The sequence below is a fragment of the Physeter macrocephalus genome, chromosome 6 (assembly GCF_002837175.3).
Source record: "Physeter macrocephalus isolate SW-GA chromosome 6, ASM283717v5, whole genome shotgun sequence".
In the NCBI taxonomy this organism is placed as follows: Eukaryota; Metazoa; Chordata; class Mammalia; order Artiodactyla; family Physeteridae; genus Physeter; species Physeter macrocephalus.
The window spans coordinates 10,925,023-10,936,008 of NC_041219.1; the positions used below are offsets into that span (position 1 = coordinate 10,925,023).

A 10,986-nucleotide genomic window follows, 5' to 3' on the forward strand; every position below is an offset into this window, starting at 1 on the left:
CAATGTTCATTGCAGCACTATTTACAATAGCCAGGTCATGGAAGCAACCGAAATGCCCATCGACAGATGAATGGATAAAGAAGTTATGGTACATATATTCAATGGAATATTACTCAGCCATAAAAAGGAACGAAACTGGGTCACCTGTTGAGACATGGATGGATCTAGAGACTACCATACAGAGTAAGTCAGAAAGAGATAAACAAATATCGTATATTAACACATGTATGTGGAACGTAGAAAAATGGTACAGATGGACCGGTTTGCAGAGCAGAAGTTGAGACACAGATGTAGAGAACAAACGTATGGACACCAAGAGGGGAAAGCTGCGAGGGGGTGGGGATGGTGGTGTGATGAATTGGGTGATTGGGAGTGACATGTATATACTGATATGTATAAAACTGATTACTAATAAGAACCTGCTGTATAAAAAAATAAATAAAATTGAAAATTTGAAAAAATAACAAATACTAAACTTACATATATTCAATGGAATATTACTCAGCCATAAAAAGGAACGAAACTGGGTCACCTGTTGAGACATGGATGGATCTAGAGACTACCATACAGAGTAAGTCAGAAAGAGATAAACAAATATCGTATATTAACACATGTATGTGGAACGTACTCTGACAAGTACAGGTTTCTGTTAACTGACTATACTGCTGAACTGAAGGAATAAGCATTTTCAGAACTCTAATGGAAAACTGACAAATTCATAAAAGTGCTAACAAAAGATCAAGATGAAAAAAAATTAATTACATGGGACTGGGTGAACTGATGAGGATGATTATAATTTTTGTGACTTTCTGTTTGAAGAAGAAAAAAAGGAGACTGTAAAACGTTGTTGTTTAAATTGTATTGCTTTTGTGGATTTAAAGTGGGTTTATAATTTTAAATTATATTTAGTATAAAAATAGAATGTAAAAAAAAAAAAAAAAAGACACACGCACCCCAATGTTCATTGCAGCACTATTTACAACAGCCAGATCATGGAAGCAACCAAAATGCCCATCGACAGACGAATGGATAAAGAAGATGCAGTACATATATACAATGGAATATTACTCAGCCATAAAAAGGAACGAAACTGGGTCATTTGTTGAGATGTGGATAGATCTAGAGACTGTCATACAGAGTGAAGTAAGTCAGAAAGAGAAAAACAAATATATTAACGCATATACGTGGAATCTAGAAAAATGGTACAGATTAATTGCTTTGCAGGGCAGAAATTGAGACACAGATGTAGAGAACAAACGTATGGACACCAACGGGGGAAAGTGGCGGAGGGGTGGGGTGGGGGTGATAGAAAAAAAAATGAAAATATAAATTAGCCTGTATTCATACAAGGGAACATCATACAGTAGGGAAAAGAATAAACTACAGCTACAAGCATTGCCCTGGTTGAATAATAACAACAAAGTTTAGCCTAAGAAGCAAGACACAAAAGAATATCTACAATCCTTTCTCATTCATATAAAATTCAAAAACTGACGAAATTAACACATTTTGTGCATAGGTGGTAAAGATTATGAAGAAAGGAAACAGAATAATCAACACGATTCAGAATGGTTACTTTAGGGCACGTAGGGGGCTTTGGGGGTATGGTAATGCTCTATTCTACTTAATGGTCTGAGTGCTCCTTTTCACCTGTTGGTTTTATTCTTTAAGCTGCATATACACTGTCCTCTCTGCCATACACTTAATTAAAACAACAACGAATCACGTTTCATATCTCCCTTATGCCTACAGAATAAGAGTTCAAGGTTTTTAACACTTCCAATAAGTCTGGTTGAGCAGGCCCCGGGCTATTTCTCTGGGCTTTCTGTCAATCATACAGATGTTAACGGATAAAACAAGACTGCAAAGCAAGAGAGCAATTAACGCAGTTGAAAGAACAGGAATTGTGTTGGCTAATACTTCAGCAACCTGATAAACAGGAACAATAATAAACGTTCCAAAATTTCTTCACTGGCTGACAAACTAGCGCTAAAGACACGCCTGGTATCTCCTTCTATCACTATCTGCCTCAGTCCTTCATTATCACTCTCTCACTCGTTCATTCATATGCATAACGACCTCCTACTCCCACCTCACCCCATCCCTCATTCTGCCAACGATTTCCAGACACCGCCGCGAAGCGCCCTCCTCATCCTTTTGCAGAAGACGCATCCAGCAAGACCCCTACTTTGGGGGCTTCCAGCAAAATCGATTAGTTAGGAACACGCGGCCGGCACCATACAGGCCAGTCGTTCCTGCGAGTCCGGCCAACAACCCCAACCTTCAGCAATTACAGGTACTTAACTTCAAGGCGGCGTTACACGTTCCCAGCCAGCGAAAGGAAAAACCCCCAACTCGAAACCCCCAAACCCCAGTCTTTGGTTTTCAAACAACCTCACCTCGGCTCTCCGGCTTCGGCTTCTGGCTACGAAATTCACTTTTCCTAGACGCTGTAGCTTGCCCGTCCGGCTTGGAGGACGCCATCTTCAAACTGCTTCCGGTGCTACCGGAAGTGAACCCTTTCTTAAATCCTACCGGCTAAAATCCCCGTGCTCAAAATGAGTTCCGCAGAACTCAGACGAGATCTCCGCAGTCTCCGTGCGTGCGTAAGGTAGAGCCCTCGTATTTGCATAAACTACTACGCTTCTCCCGCGGAGCCAATGGCGAGCCGGAGACTTCTCTTCCCGGACGCACTGCAACTACGGAGTTTCACAGCATGCTGGGAATTGTAGTTTAGCACTGGAGGTGAGTCGGAGATGGTTTTATCTATCGTTTTCTCGTGGCCTCAGGGTCTAACGCGGAACGCATTTAGCCAGAGTGCAACCTGAATCTTACTGATATCACTCGTTCACTCATTCTATAAATATTTATATGATCGACCAATATGTGCTAGGCGTTGGGAGGTGGTACAGATATGAGAATATACGGTCCATGACGGCAAGAAGAGACAGTAATAGCTACCATTTATTGTGAGACTACTTTGTGCCGGGCACTTTATTTGCATTATTTCTAATCCTTAAAACAAAAACAAAGTTAAAACCTCTCTAAGGTTGATTTTTTTTGGAAAGTAAGCTTTCAAAGTCATCGCTTCTGATGGTTACTTTCTAGGATCGTGGCATTTCTCTTTGTAAGCCAGAGGTGTAGTAACTAAGCGACCCTTCTGAAGTTTTTCACCTGGCCTAACATTTCCCCAAATGACTAACTCCTGTGTATCCCAACACTGCATATATAGCTGACGTCAAGATGTGAGGTTCATCTCTACTACAAATCTTTATACTTCTCGGAACCTAAAAGTTCTTACACACGATAAAGGTAAGACTTCTTTTGATGAATGGTCGTTGTGGCCTCTCCCGTTGCGGAGCACAGGCTCCGGACGCGCAGGCTCAGCGGCCATGGCTCACGGGCCCAGCCGCTCCGCGGCAATGTGGGATCCTCCCAGACCGGGGCGCGAACCCGGTTCCCCTGCATCGGCAGGCGGACGCGCAACCACTGCGCCACTAGGGAAGCCCTGCTCGCCGTTTTAAAATTTTTCTGCAGCACAAATGGGGAAAGTGTTTGATAGGTTGAATTTCTTGCATTAGTGAAATGGGGAACGTTTATCTGAAAATCACCCCCTTGTATCTTCTATAAAAGATTTTCTTTTATAAGATACATTAATAAAATAGACAATTACTTAGGGACAGAAAATCACAAGACACATAATTATGTAAAGGTTTTTGCTTTTATCCTGTGTGTCTTCTAAATGACAGGCAGTGATTTCATCCATATATTCTTAGCAATTTGCTAAAATTAAAAAAAAATTTTTTTTAAAAAGAACAAATCCCTAAAACCTAAAATAGAACAAATAACAGCAGGTGAAAGTTATAAAGTGAGAAGCAACAGCTTCAGTGTTCCCAGAAACCCTATGAGGCATCCTTATTGGTATCCTTTATTTATCCTTATTGGTATCCTTATTTTAAGGAACTCAGTCACTAGTAAGTGGAGAGCTAGACTTCAGGTCCAAGCAGTCTGACCTTTAATAGCTCCAGAAAGGCTACTATACCAAAAGGATTAGTTGTTGCAAATATGTTGGCAGGAGGGCTCGGTTTTCTGCCTCATAGCTTTTGGACTTGAGCTGCAGTATCGACTCCCATGGGTCTCCAGCCTGCTGGCCCACCCTGCCAAAAGCCCACATTTTGGACTGTCCATGCCTCCATAATCACCTAAGTAATTATATATTCTGTGTCTCTGGAGAACCCTGACAAATATAGCAATTTATAGTAGAGCAAATCCAAACGGCTGATGAACATGACACTCTACCTCACTGTCAGAAAAGCACAGAGACATAACAATAAAATATCACTTTTCACCCACTACATTGGTAAAAACAACATATATATATATATAATATTTTTAAATGATAATCTGCTGAAGGAAAGAGGACTCTCATATACTGTTGGTAGAAAGGTAAACTGTTACTGCCTTTTTGCAAAGCAACTATCAATATAAAGTATACAGGTAATGTTCCACAGTAATTCCACTCCTGGGAAACTGTCAACTAGAAATAAAGCACCATTCCATTAGGATGTATGTACAATGGTGTTGATTACTGCCTTGTATAGAACTAGTTCTGTGAAAGGTACTTTGGAGCCATACTGACTAGTTTGCCATCTACTAGCTATACAGCCTTGGGCAAGTTTCTTATCCACTCCTGTTCAGTTTCCTGCAATGGAGAGAATAACCTTAATTCAGTGACTTTATACACGTAAAGTGCTTACAAAAAAATGCTTTGCATGTGGTACACACTCAGTAGGTGTTAGCTATTATTTATTTACTGTGGCAAAAAAGTAAAATCATCTTGACTATCAATTAGGGATATAGTTAAATAAATTGGTGTTGCCTTCATAACTGTGAGATATTATGCAGCCATTCATAAGAATTAATTAAATCTATATGGAGAGATTACCTAGAGGCATTGAGGGATAAAAGCCAGATGCAGAAATATGGGATAATTATATATATAAAGAGAGAATTATTATAATAATTATATATACATGTATATAATTATCCCATTTTTATGAAGCAAACCATTCATTCATTTAACAAATGTTTATTAAGCATCTATAATGCTGCAGACACTGTTTTAAATACTTGGTTCTGTTCTATGTTCTAGACATAATAATAATTATGTGTGTGTATGTGATTATACAATGAACAAAGATTTGGAAAGATATACATTAAGCTTTCAAGTCTACCTTAAGGATGAAGGCGATCAGAAAAGAAAAAGGAACTAGGCAAAAAGACTAAAAAAACTAGACGTCCATGATAAAACAGCAGGCATATGGATCTATTTATGTAAAACTGTCCATATGTGTGTGCTCCTGTGTGCTCGTAAGGAAGTCTATGAAAAAAACGGTCACCAAAATGTTGACTATGTTACCTCTCCATATAGAGACATTTCAAAGGATGGCAATTTAAATAGCAGTACAATGTAAATCAGTCACAATTTACATCATTTTATTTTAATGTCCTTGGAAATCTGAATATAACTATGTACTCAGATTTGCAAGGTTATTTCCAGAAATTGCACAAACAACACTAAAAGGGGAAAGCAAAATCGCTGTCTCTAGAGTTTCTTGGCACAAATCAGGCTAGGAAGGTCTCTCCGGCAGGCAGACCCATTTTGGTTTTGACTTCTCCCCTCCTTGGCCTGTTAAGCAACCTAGACCCACATGCAGCTATCCTCCTATAGATGATACCTTTCACCAGTTCTCACCCTGCTTATTCATTTTCCCATGAAAAGCAAATTGGCCTCACAACTCTCCTTTGGATTAGAGACCTTAATTCCCACAAAATTAACCCAGAGGGTAATGGGCAGAGAAGTCAGAATGTGTGGCTTAATGTCAGGGGTGTGCATTTATTTCTTACTTTAAAAAGCAAAAAAAAGTAGGCAAATAAGTGTTATTTGTTTTCCATTTAACATTTCTATACTCTCTTATCAGAGATTAAAAATATTTTTTCACAGTAATCTATTGTGGGGTGTTTTTTTTTTGCTAATTTTTAAAAAATAAGCAATCAAGAGAGAGTTTCTCAAATACAAAGCTTTGACACATTTTTATTTTCTAACACAGATAAGCTGCTTTCTATTCCAGTCAACCTCATAGTCAGGTTTAAAATCTTCAGTCAACATGAATAACAGTAATTTAATAACTGTGGCTGTAAAATAAGGCCTCTTCTAACTCGAAGTGATTGCATATTAAAAAGGGACCTCATGATAACAGTTGAAAAGAAAAAACACAATAAAGCAGCCCAGCTGTAAACTAATCATGTTATTACCCTATCTTTTAAAAAATAATGTCAGTAAAAGTGAAGTATTCTGCATGAAAACCTAGGAAACCTGGGAATCCAGGAGAGAGACCAAATTAGAGAAACATATTCATCCAGTCTTGGAATGTTTTCTGCTGTGCAGCAGAATGTTTCATGTGTCAGGGTGCTGGGAAATATCTGCAGGATTTCCACCTCTTCCTGCAAGGCCATGCTTAGCTAACTCTCAGCATATGGAGTTGTGGTGTACTGCCTAGGCTGCTAACCAGCTGTTGGATCTTGAGTAGGCACTCACTCAACCTCTGTTTCTTCAGTTGTGAAATGAAGGAGTTGAGTTAGATTAGTGTTTCTCAAACCTTAGCCAACATCAGAATCACATGGAGGGGTGACCCCACTCCAAGTTTATAGTTCATCAGGTCCAAGAATTTGCAGCCCTGACAACAATTACACAACCCCCAAATGTCAATAAGGCTAAGGTTGAAACACTCGGGTCTACAGGTGTTCTTAATTTCTATGATTCTACCTCAAAGGGCCAGATAGGGTTTTATGCTCCTAATCAGGTACACAATGAAAGCCAAGTTATTTTCCACTCTTTTTACCTACCTAGGGCAGAGCTTGCCTGATATCAAAAGCCAGAGTTTCCAGATGGCTGTTCATTATTATGCTGGGATCCTCGGTAGACAATCCTGCTCCATTTCCCTCAAATCTGCCCCTGTCCTTCTGGAATTCTGTTGTCTTATTACCCAAATGAACAATGGGACTTGTACATACAGTAGATGTTTGGGGTCTAAACCACTCATTACTGCTTGAGTATTAGTCTCTCCAGGCCCCAGCCCCACAAAACATCAATATTTCACTGGGAATCCAATCTAGCCTCTCCAACTGTTTCCAGGGCAATCTTCCTTCTTTCTCTTCCAGATTTTTCTTGTTGATAAGCAACAGCTTTTGATTTAATGTTCAGTTATAATATTCTTCTCCCTAAAGGAAAGCTGGAACACATTTTATGATATGAGGTTCCACCATAGCAACAGAAGGCTTTTTAATGCATGCATGAATATTCAAGATCCAATCAGTGGCATGTGAATGTACTGATACTGCTGAGAATTATTATTTTATGCAGATAGAACAAGCAAACTACAATCTTTTATTTGTTTACATGACACTGGGGGGATATTTGAACTTTTCTAGGATGCAATTTCTAGTCATTTGTTAAATCTATATGCCTCTTCCATCCTTCAGATAGTGGAAACCACAGATGGCCCACAATGAAATGAACTTTTAGATGAAGTATTGTAAACATTTAATGGGTTTTTATTTAAACGAGTAATTTCATGGTGTTAATAAGATGGTGACATTGCTTCTTGTTTCAAATTCTCTAATTAAAAAGTCTAACTACCTGACACACTTAGAGTCATGGAAACTCAGACTTTAACACTATATTTTGCCTTTGATCATCTATCAGAGATATAACCTCTTGGTTTACCAGTCCCTTTACTAATGTGATGAAATCTATAAACCCTTTCCCCAGAAAGCACATATATTTGGGTACACATAACATTTCACCCACAATTTGATGGGATGTTCACACATTCTTCATAGAACCCCCAGAGGGTCAGGTTATTGGGTTAAGGACCCTTGCCTTAAAGCAGCATGGGAGGAGTGTCTCAGAAGCCTGGATTGGATCTTATGAGCTCTCCAGTTCCCTGCTCTTAGAGCTCCCCACGAGAGGCAGGGGGTTGGAGGGGCTCCTTTACCTTAAATAGGCACATACCTTCTACAGTTAGAATTTTAGGATGCTTTAGTACTTGCATATAGGTATGTGCAAGTTTCCTTTGACTGCAGGTCATAGAAACTCAAAGTAACAAGTGAAAAAGAGGATTTATTGTCCTATGTACCTGGGAACTGGATCTAGGACTTCAACAATGTCATGGAGACATTCATGCTTTTTCTCAATCATGATCTTGAGACCTCTCTCTCCCTCCCTCCCTCTCTCCCTCCTTCCCTCCCTTATCTTTTGGCTCTGCTTCCTCTCTGTTGTCTTTATTCTGAAGCAAAAAATGTCTACCAGCAGCTCCAGGATTAAATTCTCAACCGAAGAGGAGTTTCTTTCTTTCTAAGAGTTCCATAAAAAGTCCCAGGAAGACTCTCAGTTACCAGTCCCAGATCACATACTGCAGCCAGCGGTGGATCATAAACCATGTGGGCTGGGAACAGGAAGGAATGATCGCTAAGGTGAGATTGAGAGCTGCTGCTAAAGGAAGGGGAATGGATGCTGGCCAGAGGGGCAAACACACAATGTGTACTACCATACGGAGAGCAGGTTACCAAGGAGTTAATAAAATGTCAGGCTTTATCCATCATCTTCCCTCATTCTCATGTCACCATTTCATTAAAATAAGACACACACTTAAAGAATGACTTAGATTCAGTCACAATATAGATGGAGGAATTATTTGCTAAAATTTTATTGGGGGAGGAGGATAATTCTCTATATTTGCTGTGAGGTTTTAAAAATGCATTGATTGGTCTAATAAGTTGATTAATATTTCTCCAGGTACATGTGGTGATACTGAAAGGTTGATCTCCTGAAGTTGTGGTGACTTGGTGTAAACGTCTTTAAAAGGCTTATTCTCCCATGTAGCATATTTCCCTATGGTAAATGACTATATTTTTTTCTTTTAATTTTGAAAAAAAAGAATAAAAAAGGAAAATGCAAGGAACAATGCAGTTGTCATCCAAGACCCCTCTACCTATAATTAATAAATGTTAGTATTTTGTCATTTTTGCTCCAGATTTACATAAATGTTTATACAATAAAATCTTACATAAATGCAAAATGAAGTCACTCTCTCCACAGTCCTATTTCTCTATTTTCTAGAAGCAATAACTATATAATTTGATTTTTTAAGAAACTATTTCAGACTTAAAAAAAGCAGATAGACTAATATAACAGATGCTTTCTAGTCATAATTAAACTTAAGACATAAAATATTGCCAGTTAAGGCCACACTTCCCTAAGCTCATTCCTCCCCCTTTCCACCAGAGGTGACCACTAATGCTGAGTTTGGTGTTTATCACTTCCATGACTATTTTTGTTTCTATGGCTACTACTGCTACTACACATACACATACACACAAAATTTTTAATCAAGATAAAGTAGACTTTAAATATTTTATATATGACATTTATATATTATACATTAATAAATTTATAATTATATAAGCATATAAGTATTTTATATTAGTTATAGGTATATAAAGTATTTACTATACATATACAAAGTTCTAGACATATAAATGCTGTATGTACTTGTACAACTTGCTTTTTTAGTGGAATAGTTTGTTTTGAGATTTACTTAGTTGAAGCTATGTAATTCTAGTATATTCACCCATGGTATGTTATATTTGAAATTAATCTGTAAAAGACATTGCAGCTTCTCCCTCTCCTCTCTCTCTCTCTCTCTCGCGCCCGGTATGTTATATTTGAAATTAATCTGTAAAAGACATTGCAGCTTCTCCCTCTCCTCTCTCTCTCTCTCTCTCGTGCTCCCCCTGGGGAAGCCAGTTGCTGTATCTACAGCAATCAGCTGCTTAGTGTAGGCAAGCTCTCCAGTGACTGCAGCCTCCTGAGAGACCCTGAGCCAGAAGCACCCAGCTAAGCTGCTCACGAATTCCTGACCCTCAAAGAAACTGTATAAATATTGTTTCCAGCTGCTAATTTGGTGTGGGGGGGATTTTTACATGACACAACTAGAACGATATTGAAGCAAGTCTAAGCATTCATCAAAACACCACATTTTGATGGAGTGCAGATGTGAAACTTTTTCTCAGGAGGAATAATTTTCCTTGACTCTTACCACTAGAGGGCAAAATAGTCACAAATGATGGCTTGAGGAAAGAATTGAAAGGCTTTTTCTCTTTCCATGGAACCACAGATGTCAGAGACACAGAAAAAAACCATAGAGATCATCTGGTCCAGTCTGTGAGGTCACAGATGAGGATTCTAATGCCCAGAAATATAAATTGACTGGTTCGAGGTCACACAGACTTAGGTCTAAATGTACAAACTCAGCTGCATATAATAACATGTAGACCAGGTAACTGTTAATCCTGTTGTTTTTCTTTAAATCGCTCAGTACAGAATAGAGAGAGAAGGCTTTTTAAAATCCTCTGTATTTCAATTAACCTATTAATATCCCTAAGACCAGAAAATGTATAATTGGGTGCCCATTATGAGCCACTTACCAGACCTTATGTACTATACGTCTTCTCATTTAATCTGCACAATAAAGCTTTGAAACTTATCAATGCATGAGGGACAGTATTTTCCAAGGACATATAGCTAGAAAGAAGGAAAACAAATTTGAATCTGGTACAAGTTAAATCTCACTACAATAATTTTGGCAGGGGTGAGGGGACAACTCAATCTTTGATTATACCAGAAGTTTGTTGCTTCTGGAAATCTTTTAGTATGTTAAGATACTTAGGTGGTTGCCATATAGCATTAAAGAGGAAAGAAAAGAATAATTTTGATGACTCTCCTTCATTTTTTCCCCCGAGGACACACTCTTTCTCTCTCTCTCTCTCTCCTCTCTCTCTCCCCCCTTGCCTCTTCCCTTCTTTCTATCTGACCAGCTATGTGATCTTGGTTAACCTTCCTGGAGCTTCATTTTGTTGCACCTC

General features: G+C 38.7%; 1 protein-coding gene and 1 long non-coding RNA gene across 4 annotated transcripts in view; one reads left to right on the top strand and one right to left on the bottom strand.

Moving 5' to 3' along the window:
• Nucleotides 1-2,576, bottom strand: part of KRR1 (KRR1 small subunit processome component homolog) — a 19,601-nt gene extending 17,025 nt beyond the window's left edge. The window contains exon 1 of the mRNA XM_024122865.2: nucleotides 2,400-2,576. Coding sequence (XP_023978633.1) covers nucleotides 2,400-2,484 — 85 coding nt within the window. The 5' untranslated portion in view covers nucleotides 2,485-2,576. The remainder of the gene's footprint in view (nucleotides 1-2,399) is intronic.
• Nucleotides 2,577-2,674: 98 nt separating this feature from the next.
• LOC102988329 (uncharacterized) lies at nucleotides 2,675-9,090 on the top strand. Of its 3 annotated transcripts, none has more exons than XR_003680065.2 (4): nucleotides 2,675-2,745; nucleotides 3,233-3,312; nucleotides 8,355-8,535; nucleotides 8,858-9,090. It is a non-coding gene; the product is annotated as an uncharacterized lncRNA (long non-coding RNA). The 3 variants fall into 3 exon arrangements; XR_008617542.1 differs by having other exon boundaries at nucleotides 8,375-8,535; XR_003680064.2 differs by lacking the exon at nucleotides 2,675-2,745 and adding an exon at nucleotides 2,902-3,127.
• Nucleotides 9,091-10,986: the final 1,896 nt, after the last annotated feature.